Source organism: Bufo bufo, chromosome 4, assembly GCF_905171765.1.
Source record: "Bufo bufo chromosome 4, aBufBuf1.1, whole genome shotgun sequence".
NCBI classification, from domain to species: domain Eukaryota; kingdom Metazoa; phylum Chordata; class Amphibia; order Anura; family Bufonidae; genus Bufo; species Bufo bufo.
This window is the reverse complement of record NC_053392.1, coordinates 500,047,432-500,063,850: the sequence shown is the minus strand read 5'-3', so window position 1 is coordinate 500,063,850 and position 16,419 is coordinate 500,047,432. Positions and strand designations below refer to the sequence as shown.

Genomic DNA, 16,419 nt, shown 5'->3' with positions numbered 1-16,419 from the left:
CCACATTTGCACCCTTCATTTCTCTATCCACGAGGTCAGAAAACCAGTACAGAGAACAACTTGTAGTGTGAAGGGATCGGCATCTTAATACATGAAGTCTATGGCTGTAAATGCATGCTGTGTAATATTGCTTCTCCTGGAGAAGCCTCCCTGCAATCCATCTATCGTCGTGAGACATTTCAGGTTGTATTCTAGCAGCGTTCTACTAAAATGAATCCTCCTGTGCTGTCTTCACAGGAAGCACTGACCGTTGCAAAAGCGCAAGTAGAGATGGGGGCGCAAATCCTTGACATCAATATGGATGATGGAATGCTGGATGGCCCCAGAGCCATGACACGGTTTTGTAATTACATTGCTTCTGAACCCGATGTTGCTAAGGTAAATTTTAAATTGTGCCGCCAAGGAGAGTAACATAATACAACCGAGAATTAATCTAATCGGTTTTATTGTGTGTTTAACCCCACAGGTACCACTGTGTATTGATTCGTCCAACTTTGAGGTGATTGAGGCTGGGCTTAAATGCTGCCAAGGAAAATGTATAGTGAACAGCATCAGTCTAAAAGAGGGAGAAGAAGACTTCCTGGCAAAAGCGAAAAAGATAAAAATGTTTGGAGCTTCGGTGGTGATCATGGCTTTTGATGAAGTGGGGCAGGTATGTTTTTTGTGTTCGTATTCTCTGGTTGGTAGATCTGTCACGAGGACAGTCTAGGGCAGTGTTGGCGAACCTATGGCACGGGTGCCAGAGACGGCACTCGGAGCCCTCTCTGTGGCCACCCGCACCCTTGAAAAAAGTCTTTGGTGTACTAATATGCCTTTGATTTTTCCTGTCCTTCATCAGCGCAGTGCGTACTATGAATGGCACAGGCAGTGCATTGAATGTAGGCAGGCTATTATAGCTAAATGATACATGGAAAATATACTATATTGCTATTCAGGTTATATTGCTGGCTTGGCACTTGGCGATAAATAAGTGGGCTTTGGGTTTCAGTTTGGGCACTCGGTCTCTAAAAGGTTCACCATCACTTGTCTAGGGAAACATGTATTGTAAAATCCAGCCTGCCTGATCTAATGCTCCACTGACAGAATAGTTGACCCAAGTGTTAATGTGGCATCGGGGGGAGATAGCTACTGGTGCAACACTCACTGGCTGACCGCTATCTGGTATGTATGTCCAGTATAGCAGGGGGATGAGGAATTCTGCGTTTCTTAGCTTTACATTAAGAGGTTTATCCCATAATTTTGAAACTTTTTTTTCTGGAAGACTTTATTCCCTTTTTGTGGGTGGGCAGCAGCTCACTTGACAGTCAAATGTCTGTGTCCCACAAGATGCATTGCAGTTAGCTCTTGTCAACCCTTTTCATCCTGTGCATATAGTATGTCGTTTCCCCACAATTTCCTTCTGTGCTGTCTATAGAAAGGTATGGGTATATATTAGTATGAATTTAGAAGCAGGCATGAATGAATGAAAGGTGTCTGGGTACTTCACTATGAGATTACTACGCCAGCACCGTGGAGAGGGAGCGAACAGGGAAGCTCCTGAGCATGTCGGTCCACCACTGAATGCAGGAGAAGGTGGACCGGAAGTATAAACAGCAGGGGGCGATACCAGAGAGGAAATGTAACGTACATTAACAAAATATACAATATTTGTATTGCATGTATATTGCAGTACTTAAAGGGGTTATCAAAGACCTATAATGCGCCCCCCCCCCCCCCATATGCCCGGGCCCCTCACACGGATAGTACTTGCTTCTTTCCCCGTCACCCGTGTCACTTCTAAGGCATCCACGGCCACCGCTGCATCTCCCCGTCGCGCAGATCAAAACATCCGGGGTGGGGGGTGCAGCCAATAGTAGGCTGCGACAGGAAAGAGCCTCCCTAGCATAGCGGGTGACGCTGGGGAGTCTGGTCCCTGCTGTGGCCTGCTATTGGTGTCTCCCATGGCCCTTGACCCCTCCTACGCTAGATGTTTTCATCCGGACGACGGGGAGATGCAGCAGCGGCCATGCGGGCATCAGAAGCGACGCAGGTGACGGGGAGTGAGGTAAGTACTATCTGCGTAAGGGGCCCAGGCATATTGGGGGGGGGGCATTATAGGCCTTGGATAACTCCCTTTAATTTGCAGTGTCCTACTTATTGCATAGTAAGGGTTTTTCTTGGATTTTAATATTGATGACCTATCCTCAGGATAAGAGTTTAAAGAGACAGGGGGCACACCAAATACTAAAAGGAGTGCAAAGGGTGGAAAAGTTACATATGACAAGTCATCTGACCCAAAGAGAGAGTCAAAAAGGGCCACCCCATAAATGCACATCCAACCATGAAGAATATAAAAATATATATAAAGTTTATTGGACACAACACACACGCATTAAAAAATTGTATACAACATAGAACAAAGTGCGGTATGCAATAGAATATATGAAACCGACACACACAGGTCCACTGAGCTATCGCATATAGATGTATGCGTTATCAACCAGCATATAAAACAATACAATAAGACACATATAGCAAATGTAAGGTAAGGTAAGACCACTAAAATTGAAGATCCAGATAGACCAGCATAAGGTCAAATATCAAGAGCCAAAACCTACATATCCAGCTGGTGCAGTGGACCTGGAAACATGACAAGCGCCCAACGCGTGTCGCCGGAGCAATCCGGCTTCCTCAGGGGTAAAGGACTGTGTGTTAGGGCGTCAGTTAATATAGGATATTAGATAAGGTATAATTACGTTCACCTGTGCAACAGGAACTGTGGCCAGTGTGTGTACATCTCAGGCTCCAGTCAGAGCAGGAAACCGGAAGTGTGGGTCACATGATCGGCTGGTGGAACGCATGGTGGAACGCATATGCGCTCCACCAGCCAAAAGCACAGCCACGTAATAGATGGGAACACAGTGGGCACAGACAATTAGATCATAGGACAAAACTAAGTAAAATGAGGCTGTTTTTAGCCACAAAGGCAATGCCAGACAAGCTGGTAAATGAGCCGAGCGATATTGCCAAACCGGATGTGAATGGTCACATGACCGGAAGTGAGGCGCCGCTGTGGAACGCATGGTGGAACGCATAGTGCGCTCCACTGTGAATAGTGGAGCGCACGATGCGCCCAGCACACGCACAGAGGCACGGCAGCATACTGAGGGGGACCAGGAAGGATAAGGGTGGTCTGATGGTAATAGTGGGAGGCAGAGCGGAGCATTTTTTTTTTTTTTTTGCATACATCTGGGGCAGGCAGTGTTGTACCCAGTCAAACAGAGGCATATACATGATATATCACAATGGTAAAATAGGTGCATATATAACCACTAATGCATGTATAAATGATAATCATGATAGATCCACTATAATGATATGATAATACATACATGGCAATGAACACACTGGAGAATAGAGCATATATATTGTATGCACAATTCATGCACACAATATATAGAGAGGACATGGACATAAATTATATGTAACACAATGAATGCACATGGAGGCATATGTATACATATGTATCAGGAATATCTGACCAAACACCTCAATTCATGGTGCTGTCAATACTCACAATACACATCCCTTAATGAGCATGATCAATAATCAAAGTGAACAATAATATGCATGTGCATAATAATGGATGACCCTAGTATATAATCAAAAAAGACCTAAAAAATAGGAGGGAAATGTGATAAGGTGAGACCAAGGTAAAAGGACCACGAGTGTGGAAGTGAAAAGCATGGTGGATAAAGTGGTGCCCGAAGCGTGCGTGCGCAATAGTGATGAAGGTGAAGAAGTGAGAAAACCTGTAAAGAATGACATAGAAGGATTAGTACAAATCAGAGTTTAAATCATTAAGCAGGATACCCATAATAATATTATAAAGCGTAAGCCTTACATAATCTATGCCCTAACTGCAGCCCCCGTATAGAGCCCCCGTAGAGGCAATGATTATTCCGTGCCCCATTTGTATCATAATATATGGCCACTGCCCATCTCAATGCAATAACTGGATAGCACACTATAGAATGAGATAACATGAATACCTCCACATAAAGCAAGGACCCCCCCAAAGAATATATACCCCCACTGTAAGTGCTCAAAAGGCATAGGGAATGTATGTGGCTATTCCTATATTCTCGCCATGGTTTGTAAGATACATCCCGACTGCCTGGATAGGGGAATAGTGGATGGCCCCCAACCATGAGGGTTTAGGATCCACCCTCCATATCAAGTATGGTAAAAACCAGTGAACGTAAGTTCCTCGTTTAATCCATATGGAGCAACTGTGTCCAGATTGAAGATCCATTTGGATTCGAGACGCAATAGTTGAGAGGCAGCCGATCCTCCCCTCAGATTCGTGCGTACCAGATCAAGTCCCGCAATCCTAAGTCCGGAGACTATGCACTGGTGACAGTCCAGGAAATGTGCAGCGACTGAGGTTAATGGTTTCTTTGCCTGGGTCCTATCCCGTCGGGCCAAGGCGATGTTTGATAGATGTTGTTGAATACGTTTCCGTACTTCCTGGCCAGTCTGACCCACATATAACTTCCCACACTCACAAATAAGTGCGTATATTACATTTCTTGTACGACAGTTGATGTAATGATTCAATGATATCACCACCGGAAGCCTGCAGGTAGAGAAGGAATCAGCACAAATCATGTATTGGCAGATATTACAATTTCCGCATGGGTATGTCCCGCGCAGTCTGACACCCCTCCCCAACCCCTGTGTGGGCCTCTGGAAATGGCTACGTACCAATTTATCCCGTAGATTTGGGGCTCTGCGTGCAATGATCTTTGGAGTTGGGTTTACATGGTCGCTCAGCTTGGGATCCACCAATAAGAGATGCCAATGTGCATTTAGTATTGTGTACAAGTCACGCCATTGGTTATTGTATTTGGTGATAAGATGGACCTGGGTATTCCGGGGTTTAGGTTTGGATTTCAACAGTTCCAGACGGTCAGTTGTCTTCGCCCTTTCAAAGGCCCCTGATATGACTTTCTTCGGGTAGCCACGTGCTCTGAATCTGTTGGTCAAATCAATAGAGGCCTCACTGAAGTCAGGGGTGGTGGTACAGTTACGACGTAGTCTTAGGAACTGGCCCTTTGGAATCCCTCTCCGCAGATGGGCCGGGTGGAAACTGTTAAAATGTAACAGGCTATTTGTTGCAGTTTCCTTACGGAAAAGTGATGTGCGAATGCCCTGTTCATCCAGTTTCAATCGCAAATCCAGAAAGTCAGCAGTAGTGTCCGAGATCTTATAGGTGAGTGAGATGTTGAGTGAGTTGGTATTCAACAAACTGACAAACTCAGTACACTGTTCACCTGTGCCCTGCCAAAAAATCAAAAGATCATCAATATAGCGGAACCATGTAAGTACATGTTCACCGTACATGGCAGTGGGGTACACGTGTGTCTTCTCCCACCAACCCAGAAATAGGTTGGCATAGGAGGGAGCACATCGTGCCCCCATCGCAGTCCCCGATACTTGTCTATCAAACACCCGATCAAACACAAAATGGTTATGGTGGAGGACAAACTCAAGAAGGCTCACCAGAAATGTGTGGTGTGCCGGATCCCCAGAGGCTGATTTTTGGAGGAAGTACTGGATGGCTTGTAGACCATCACTGTGCGAGATGTTTGAGTAGAGGGACTCAACGTCACACGTGAGTATCAATGTCCCCGGTGGAAGCTGCATCTCCTGTAGATGTTGTACCAGCTGCATAGAGTCCCTGAGATACGAATGAAGACCCAAAACATAAGGCTGTAAATAAAAATCAAGATAAATACAGGCTTGTTCGCACAGACCCCCTATCCCCGCCACAATAGGGCGGCCCGGAGGCACAGCCAAGTTCTTGTGTACCTTGGGGAGCATGTAGAAAGTGGGGGTTATAGGACTGTTGACTTCCAAGAATCCCCTCTCTTTTTTGGTGATGATGTTATATTGGCATGCAGAGGTAAGGAGTCTATCCAATTTCTTCATAAATGCTGCGGTGGGGTCTGTAGGTAATGGGGTGTAAAAATGACGGTTACTCAATTGTCGTCTTGCCTCTGCAGTATATAACCCCCGTTTCCCATAGCACTACATTACCTCCTTTATCCGCCTCCTTGATAACAAAAGCCGCATTGTTCTGTAAACTCCTGATCGCCAACAATTCTGCCTTAGACAGGTTTTTATCCTGGATTTTATTCGCTCCTAGTTTCTTAATTTCCGCTATCATGACCTGGAAAAACAACTGAATGTTAGGAAAGAGGTTAAGTGTGGGAGTAATAATGGAAGGTTTGCGTGGTGTGAATTGTCGCCTTCCTGTCTCACCCTCACTTTCCTTCAATAGATCCATCAGATCCATGAAGACACCTCTTTCATCCTCAGGTAGCTGTTGTACAAGGGAAGGTTGAGCATATAGTGCTCTGAAGCACAACTGTCTGCAGAATAGATATATATCCTTAATAAATTCAAATTTATCTAGCGTGTTCATAGGGGAAAAAGAGAGACCTCTTACCAGCACTGATCTTTCCATTGGTGTGAGTGAGTATGTTGAAAGATTAATGATCCTTAAGGTGTCCTCCTCCATCAGGGTGTTTGGAATAGAGGGATCCGTTAGTACTGAGGTCGCCGTTTGCGGGTCGCATACTGATGATTGCTGCCCCTCTGTTGTGCAAATGACCTTTTTCTTGGATTTACGTAATCCTCGCCTAGTACGCCTTCGTCGCTTGTCTCTGATAAAAAACCATTACTAGAATTGCTGTTAATACCAATAGAACTAGATGCCATATTATCACTGCGGTTATTGGGGATGTTGTAATTCGCACGACCCCTGCTCATATTACGTGGGTTGCCAGCATGTTTCCATTTGTACGCCTGTTTGCATTCAAAGTCAGATTTATCTCTCTGGAATTTATTTTTCTTCCCAGTCATGACTTCCTTTTCATAACTCTCTAGATTAGCCTGTAGTTTAACCTTAAACGCTGTGACTTTATCCTCGTCCATTTTGGACAGATTGTCCTCTAGGTTCCTGATTTTATTTCTGACCTCGCTCAATAGAGCCTTATCATGGTCAATAAGTAGACCCATCATGATTTTAGAGCATTGTAAAAGGCCCAACTCCCAATTAGACTTAAATTCGGGAGTGACCTCCCACGCTGGAAACTTCTGGACTCTGAGTCCACTAGGGGCAATGGAGCATTTTAAATATTCCTCCAGACTACGGACATTCCACCAGACCCGAGTAAATAACCTCTGTGCCTCCGTAAGTTCCATAGTCAATTGTCTAAAATCACTGCCATTGTTGCCCACATCAACATCCACATCATGGCATACGGCTGTGACCTGCGAGTTCCACATGGCTTCCTTGGCCTCCAATGAGGCCGCCATAACAATATGTCTGTACAAAACACACTAAACAGAAACAATAACAGTACACTGCACAGGGGGGGGTGCCACTCCCTCAGAAAGGATAGAGTACGCTTCTATCCAGGGCAATTACATGAGTTTAAAGAGACAGGGGGCACACCAAATACTAAAAGGAGTGCAAAGGGTGGAAGAGTTACATATGACAAGTCATCTGACCCAAAGAGAGAGTCAAAAAGGGCCACCCCATAAATGCACATCCAACCATGAAGAATATAAAAATATATATAAAGTTTATTGGACACAACACACACGCATTAAAAAATTGTATACAACATAGAACAAAGTGCGGTATGCAATAGAATATATGAAACCGACACACACAGGTCCACTGAGCTATCGCATATAGATGTATGCGTTATCAACCAGCATATAAAACAATACAATAAGACACATATAGCAAATGTAAGGTAAGGTAAGACCACTAAAATTGAAGATCCAGATAGACCAGCATAAGGTCAAATATCAAGAGCCAAAACCTACATATCCAGCTGGTGCAGTGGACCTGGAAACATGACAAGCGCCCAACACGTGTCGCCGGAGCAATCCGGCTTCCTCAGGGGTAAAGGACTGTGTGTTAGGGCGTCAGTTAATATAGGATATCCTCAGGATAAGCTATCAATTTCTGATTAGTCGGGGTCCGACTCCCATCACCCCGCCGATCAGTTGGTTCAAGAGGCTGCGGCACCCGTTCTCTTTCTAGGCCTGAAGCGTCACATCATCGGTTTCATGGCCTTTGTTCAGCTCAGTCTCATTCAAGTGAATAGGATTGAGCTGCTATACAGTGCACAGCCCTGTGTTAATATAGTATGAAGAGGCTGCATTGGCCCCTGCAAACTGCTGATCGGTAGGGGTGCTAGGAGGGACCCAACCTAGTCTGTATCAATGACTTATCCTGAGGATAGGTCATCAATGTGTCGGTCCTAGAAAATCCCTTTAATTTCACAATACAAGCATATGCATATAAGAGATGAAAAACGGTTTGTGAAATCTCTGGAATATTTAATGTGCTGAAATCAGAGCGTGTGCTAGAGGGATCCTAACCTCCTTTTAAGATGTATTGACCTTTTGTAAATGTTTGTATATTTCATCTTTGTTTTCATTCACACAGGCTGCGGACGCCGAGACCAAAATCAGCATCTGCACAAGAGCATACAACCTCCTGGTTAATAAATTGAGGTTTAACCCCAATGATATAATTTTTGACCCAAATATCTTAACCATTGGCACTGGCATGGAGGAGCATGACAAGTATGCCATACACTTTATTGAAGCTACTAAAGCAATAAAGGTAAGTAGCACCGGACCTGAAGCATTCAGTTGAATGGAACAAGCACTTGCATTATTGATGCTTTCTCGTTACTAGTAATACTGGGTCTAATTTATTCATCTTTATTGTTTCTGTCTTATTGTTCACACCAGTCAAAAAAGTTTATAAATTTTTGTATTCTACATTGATGTGTGTGGATTTTAGGATACATCCTTCTTTCGTGTAAAAGTGTTGCAGGTACGGTATGCACTGCAACAAAGTAGAACTTTTCACATGAGTGGGACTATTGACTTTTTTTTTTTTAGGGAAAGCGATCTCGCGTGCTAGAACTGTGTCATGTTATTGGCAATCACTGCAAATGATTTTGTTCTTTGTTAGGAAACTCTGAAAGGAGCTAGGGTCAGCGGTGGACTTTCCAACCTTTCTTTCTCTTTCCGAGGCATGGATGTTATTAGAGAAGCCATGCATTCTGTGTTTCTATACCATGCTATTAAGGTAAGGATTCATTTAAAAATCCCAGATTCTATAGATTTGTCAAAAGCATCAATAATCCAAAATAAACATATTGTACATGTACTTCTGCACATTTTGTTAAATGTAGTAGTGTATTTTAAATATACACTACAAAAACAGTTAGCCTATCCTAAAAAAGGAGGTACGGTAAATGTGCAGATGCGTCGCCGTGGTTGAAAATACAAAGCAAAACCAAACACCATGCAGCAGCACCCTGACCACAGTGAATATATAATTAGTAAATGTTGCTAATACTATATAAATGAATATGAGGAACTTGGTGTTAGTGTGTGTATAAAATTATAAAAATTTATTTTTATTTTTTATCAAAATCATTTGTGCCACGACAGTCTTTCCTCTTTTAGATGGGACCCTACTCCCTTCCTTGGGCCTCATGTTCCTTTATATACACTGCTCAAAAAAATAAAGGGAACACTTAAACAACACAATGTAACTCCAAGTCAATCACACTTCTGTGAAATCAAACTGTCCACTTAGGAAGCAACACTGAGTGACAATCAATTTCACATGCTGTTGTGCAAATGGGATAGACAACAGGTGGAAATTATAGGCAATTAGCAAGACACCCCCAATAAAGGAGTGGTTCTGCAGGTGGTGACCACAGAACACTTCGCAGTTCCTATGCTTCCTGGCTGATGTTTTGGTCACTTTTGAATGCTGGCGGTGCTTTCACTCTAGTGGTAGCATGAGACGGAGTCTACAACCCACACAAGTGGCTCAGGTAGTGCAGCTTATCCAGGATGGCACATCAATGCGAGCTGAGGCAAGAAGGTTTGCTGTGTCTGTCAGCGTAGTGTCCAGAGCATGGAGGCGCTACCAGGAGACAGGCCAGTACATCAGGAGACGTGGAGGAGGCCGTAGGAGGGCAACAACCCAGCAGCAGGACCGCTAGCTCCGCCTTTGTGCAAGGAGGAACAGGAGAAGCACTGCCAGAGCCCTGCAAAATGACCTCCAGCAGGCCACAAATGTGCATGTGTCTGCTCAAACGGTCAGAAACAGACTCCATGAGGGTGATATGAGGGCCCGGACGTCCACAGGTGGGGGTTGTGCTTACAGCCCAACACCGTGCAGGACGTTTGGCATTTGCCAGAGAACACCAAGATTGGCAAATTCGCCACTGGCTCCCTGTGCTCTTCACAGATGAAAGCAGGTTCACACTGAGCACATGTGACAGACGTGACAGAGTCTGGAGACGCCGTGGAGAACGTTCTGCTGCCTGCAACATCCTCCAACATGACCGGTTTGGCATTGGGTCAGTAATGGTGTGGGGTGGCATTTCTTTGGAGGGCCGCACAGCCCTCCATGTGCTCGCCACAGGTAGCCTGACTGCCATTAGGTACCGAGATGAGATCCTCAGACCCCTTGTGAGACCATATACTGGTGCGGTTGGCCCTGGGTTCCTCCTAATGCAAGACAATGCTAGACCTCATGTGGCTGGAGTGTGTCAGCAGTTCCTGCAAGACGAAGGCATTGATGCTATGGACTGGCCCGCCCATTCCCCAGACCTGAATCCAATTGAGCACATCATGTCTCGCTCTATCCACCAACGTCACGTTGCACCACAGACTGTCCAGGAGTTGGCAGATGCTTTAGTCCAGGTCTGGGAGGAGATCCCTCAGGAAACCGTCCGCCACCTCATCAGGAGCATGCACAGGCGTTGTAGGGAGGTCATACAGGCACGTGGAGGCCACACACACTACTGAGCCTCATTTTGACTTGTTTTAAGGACATTACATCAAAGTTGGATCAGCCTGTAGTGTGTTTTTCCACTTTAATTTTGAGGGTGTCTCCAAATCCAGACCTCCATGGGTTGAAAAATTTGATTTCCATTTTTTTATTTTTGTGTGATTTTTGTTGTCAGCACATTCAACTATGTAAAGAACAAAGTATTTCAGAAGAATATTTAATTAATTCAGATCTAGGATGTGTTATTTTTGTGTTCCCTTTATTTTTTTGAGCAGTGTAGTTTAGAGGGCCTCTGTCAGCAAATTTGGTATGTATGAAACTGACCTGTTACATGTGCGCTAGGCAGCAGAAGACATCTTTGTTGGACCCATGTTCATATGTGTCCGCACTGCTGAGAATAATGTTTGAATATATGCTCCTAGAGGCTCATCTCTATCTGCAACTGCAGCGCCCCCTGCATTTTGATTAACGGGTCCAGGCAAATCAAAGTGCAGCGAGAGCAGAGTCTATAAGTGTAACGGCAACGCCCCCGTTGCTCCTAGAGGCATTTTTATCAGCAGTGCGGGCACATACATGGGAACAAAACAGATTATAAAATTTCTTGTGCTCACATTCCTGGAAATTCTGCCTTTGAATCTGAGTCGCAATGACACAAATATTGTCGTAATCTTCATTTACGTTGGGGAATGTTGCAGTTGTGCCATTTTGTTGTCTTTGTCTGTAGGTTGGCATGGACATGGGGATAGTGAATGCAGGAAGTCTTCCGGTCTATGTTGACATTGATAAAGAGTTACTTCAGCTATGTGAAGATATCATTTGGAATAAGGATCCTGAAGCAACAGAGAAGCTTTTAAAATATGCACAGGTAAAAGGCAGTGCACAAATCTACTGCTTAGTGGTGAAAGGGGTTTTCTGCGATGGACATTAATCACCTATTCACTGATTAGGTGATACATGTCTGATTGGTGAGCGCTGGGACCCACACAGGTCATTAGAATTGCGCCCCTTCATTCCTCACTGCATGATCCTAGTGAAGAAGAGCTTGAATGGAGCATGAGCCCTGCCTCTCCATTCTCTGTCTACAGGGCTGATGGGAGCAGGAGAGCATTATACTTGGCGCGGTCAGGGCCTGGGGCAGATCTTCACCGAGCTGGACTGGAGACGCTGCTGGATCTGGTCAGTCAGGTCACAGTGCGAAGAGTGCCGCCAGAGGAACAGGACAGGGACATTTTACAAAGTGCAGACACAGAAAACTAAAGGATCTTATCCAGTCACAACTGATGTTTCTCTGACTGCTGCATAACCTTCTAATACACACCTCAGCTGCTGCAGAACCTCCTAATAGACACCTCAGCTGCTGCAGAACCTCCTAATAGACACCTCAGCTGCTGCAGAACCTCCTAATAGACACCTCAGCTGCTGCAGAACCTCCTAATACACCTCAGCTGCTGCAGAACCTCCTAATACACCTCCGCTGCTGCAGAACCTCCTAATACACCTCCGCTGCTGCAGAACCTCCTAATACACCTCAGCTGCTGCAGAACCTCCTAATACACCTCAGCTGCTGCAGAACCTCCTAATACACCTCAGCTGCTGCAGAACCTCCTAATACACCTCAGCTGCTGCAGAACCTCCTAATACACCTCAGCTGCTGCAGAACCTCCTAATACACCTCAGCTGCTGCAGAACCTCCTAATACACCTCAGCTGCTGCAGAACCTCCTAATACACCTCAGCTGCTGCAGAACCTCCTAATACACCTCAGCTGCTGCAGAACCTCCTAATACACCTCAGCTGCTGCAGAACCTCCTAATACACCTCAGCTGCTGCAGAACCTCCTAATACACCTCAGCTGCTGCAGAACCTCCTAATACACCTCAGCTGCTGCAGAACCTCCTAATACACCTCAGCTGCTGCAGAACCTCCTAATAGACACCTCAGCTGCTGCAGAACCGCCTAATAGACACCTCAGCTGCTGCAGAACCGCCTAATAGACACCTCAGCTGCTGCAGAACCGCCTAATATACATGGAGAGTATCCTTACATGGAGAGGGATACAATAGGCTAGAAGGACTACAACTCTCAAAATTACCAGACTGTACTAAGGTATACTTTTAAATTACATGGAGAGGGATATAATAGGACAGAACTACAACTCCCAGCTTTTTTAGGATGTTATGGGTTATCCCAGGACACCACTAACCTCTCCTCCAGGCACCACACAGAAGCTCCACCCCCTCACAGCGATATCCCACAGGTCTTTCACCAGTCTTCTGTACTGGTCACATGATGATGACCTCACCAAAGGTCCTTCAGACTTCTGCTGCTCTGCTATTCCTTGGCTTCCTGCACTCATCACATGGTTGACATCACCAAAGGTCCTTCTCCATGTCTTACATTCTCATGTAGCCATACAAGTGTAATTAGTGGGCGGGGCCTATCCTCCACTGCGGGCCCCCTTTCCCCAGGGGCCTCATAGCAGCTGCGTGGTCTGCCTCTATTGGAGGTACGCCACTGCCCTGTTCACATTCATAGGAAACTTTCTGGAACCATGGCAGAATTAAGTGGCATCTCACTTATTTTGGGTACAAAATCCATAGATCGCTGCAAAAGGTGCACCACAATGATATGCAACTGACCCAATACTGGCTAATCCCTCAGGCTAATTTTAAAAACCTGAGACATTAGCTAATGTATTCCAGTCAGGAACACAACGGAGCCCTTTTGCACCACCGTCAAGGTATCTCAGTGTGGCATGGGTCCTACCACTAGACTACTTATGGTGTGTGAACACTGTCTGAATGGTGCTAAGATCTAACTCGCAGCCAAGCCCTATCCCTTCTCCCACTGCATGAGTGATCTCACTATGGAGGTATATGGGAGCTTGGCTGTGAGTTAGATCTTAGCACCATTCAGACCGTGTTCACACACCATAGGTAGTCTAGTGGTAGGACCCATGCCACACTGAGATACCTTGACGGTGGTGCAAAAGGGCTCTGTTGTGTTCCTGACTGGAATACATTAGCTAATGTCTCAGTTTTTAACATCAGCTTGAATGATTAGCCAGTATTGTCAGTTACATATAATTCTGGTGCACCTTTTGCAGCGATTTATGTATTTGTATATTTTCATCTACATACTAGTCCATCTTGTGTAGGATGCCATTGTGGTGCATGTGGTCCGCTGCCGACATCCTCCATTGTATGCATTTTTTTTTGCTGGGGATTACTGCTAGCAACTGATCACATGCAGAGGAATTTCTCCCCGGTTATAAACCCACTTACAGTGTTTGGGGTTTTGGAGCATTTCCTCCCATTTAGGCCACTTTATTTTAGTGATTTTACAAAATCCATAGCAAAAATCCAAGGGTCAGCCTTGGATTTCAACCGTAGAAAATTCATGATTTTATCTGGTAAGTGCATTTTTTTTACCCTACATTTAAAAGTGTGGTATTAATAATACTTGTGTTCCTGCTGTGTTTTTTCTCTTAAGACCACAGCTAAAGGTGGTAAAAAGGTTATCCAGACTGATGAGTGGAGAAATGGGTCTGTGGAGGAGAGACTAGAATATGCTCTGGTCAAGGTAAGTACATGGAGTAACTGGACAATACAATTATTTTACTGTTTAGCACATCTTACATTTAGGCAGGGCCTTGGAGGCAGTAGTAAGTGGCGCTAATCATGGCATAACCCCTTTTAATGGAGTCTCGTCTGTTTTTGGGTTCTACTTGGATGCTGTATTCCAGTTTCCATCAGCCAAGGCTTTACCTTCATCTGAGGCTAGAAGGTGATGGAGCCAGGCATTGTGGTCTGCAGTCTTCTTTCGATTTGAGGGTTTTCCCTGACTGACTGCTGTATCTTCATACATTAGTCATAGTTAAACAGCCAAAATAATGGCGGGTCAGAGGTGCGTTTCTACTGCCATCCTGCTGACGACGGTTGCTTTTGGCAGTATTGCTCGTTCATCCCTTGCCTTATAAATTCATAATATAATTCTGTTACATACTATCTGTGCTTTTCTTCTGTTTGTTTCTCAGGGCATTGACAAATATGTCATTGAAGACACCGAGGAGGCAAAAGCAAATAAAGAAAAATATACAAGACCCCTCCACATTATCGAAGGGCCCCTAATGAATGGCATGAAGGTTGTTGGAGAGCTGTTTGGTGCTGGAAAGATGTTCTTACCACAGGTAGAATAGAAGTTGCAGACAGCATATTATTCCAGGTGGTATTTTCTGTGGAAAAAATGGCCAAAATGGACAGTTTCAACTAGTTTGGTGTGTATGTATTGCCCGAGCTATCAGTTGCTGTGGCTGAGTCAACCTCTTTGTACAAACTTTTTCAAACTTCAAACTTTTCAACTGATGACCTATCCTCTGGATAGGTCATCAGTATTTGATCAGTGGTGTCCAATCAGCTGTTTGTGAAGGCACTGGCGTTCGCAGTGCCGCAGCGTTCTACTCCCAAAACGGCTGATTTGGGGAGGGGGGGTGTCCTGGTAGTTGTACCCCCACCAATCCGATACTGATGACCTATCCAGAGGATAGGACCAGGGACCATTGTCATGATCAGTGTGGGTCCCAGCGGTTGGACTTACACCAATCTATAATTTATCCTCTATCCTTTGGATAGGGTATAATTTGAAATAATCTGAATATTCCTTAAAGAGTAACTACAGTTTTGGGACATATTAGAACTTTTAATCGGTGAGGGGCTAGAAGAGCAGCTTCTCCACGCTGCGGAGTGCGAGACTGTAGATGGTTTCAATAGAAAGTCTATGAGCTCGTCCAGTCTTGCGTGCAGCAGCAAGGAGAAGCTGCTCTTGGCTGAACGCTTCTGACCCCTCATTCTAGTGATTGTGGGGGTCCCAGACTTGGGACCACCGCCGATCAACCCTTCTGATATGTCCCTATGACCCACCAAAAATGTAAAAAAAAAAAAAAAGTGTAGTTACTCTTTAAAGGATGTTGAGCAGTGTTTCCTTAGCACCAATTCTGTCTCAAGTGTCTCTGTAACTTGATTGGCACTGTGCCAGGTTTCTCCTAAAATACATTTAGGTTGGAGCACTTTAAATAGGTATTCACGGTGGTACATTGGTCCCCTTATGATGGGACATCAGTGTGTGGTTGGTTCAGATATAGTTAGTAGAAAGACGCTCTGCAGTACCACCATGCAGCTGTGTCTGGTACACTGTCTGGGCCCCATTTACCTGAATGTGGCTGAACTGTAGTATCAGAAATGGCCACACTGACCAGGATGACACTGTTACTTTCCCAGCAAGCATCACAGCCTCCTGATTTGATCTTTTGGCTTCAGTATGTCTCAAATTTCTGTATTATTAAAGCATTTGCCATATCTTTTTTTTTTTTTCCTCTAAAGGTGATAAAGTCTGCCCGGGTCATGAAGAAGTCAGTGGGATATCTAATTCCCTTTATGGAGAAAGAGAGAGAAGAGATGAGGGCTATAACTGGAAATACAGAAGAAGAAGATGTAAGTTTCTCTCCCATAATATAACCTCTAGTTACCAGAA

General features: G+C 44.8%; 1 protein-coding gene across 1 annotated transcript in view; it reads left to right on the top strand.

The window, feature by feature from the left end:
* Positions 1 to 16,419, top strand: part of MTR (5-methyltetrahydrofolate-homocysteine methyltransferase) — a 109,205-nt gene that overhangs the window by 51,369 nt on the left and 41,417 nt on the right. The window contains exons 14-21 of the mRNA XM_040429615.1: positions 238 to 378; positions 467 to 652; positions 8,513 to 8,692; positions 9,050 to 9,166; positions 11,616 to 11,756; positions 14,383 to 14,472; positions 14,927 to 15,079; positions 16,269 to 16,379. Coding sequence (XP_040285549.1) covers positions 238 to 378; positions 467 to 652; positions 8,513 to 8,692; positions 9,050 to 9,166; positions 11,616 to 11,756; positions 14,383 to 14,472; positions 14,927 to 15,079; positions 16,269 to 16,379 — 1,119 coding nt within the window. The remainder of the gene's footprint in view (positions 1 to 237; positions 379 to 466; positions 653 to 8,512; positions 8,693 to 9,049; positions 9,167 to 11,615; positions 11,757 to 14,382; positions 14,473 to 14,926; positions 15,080 to 16,268; positions 16,380 to 16,419) is intronic.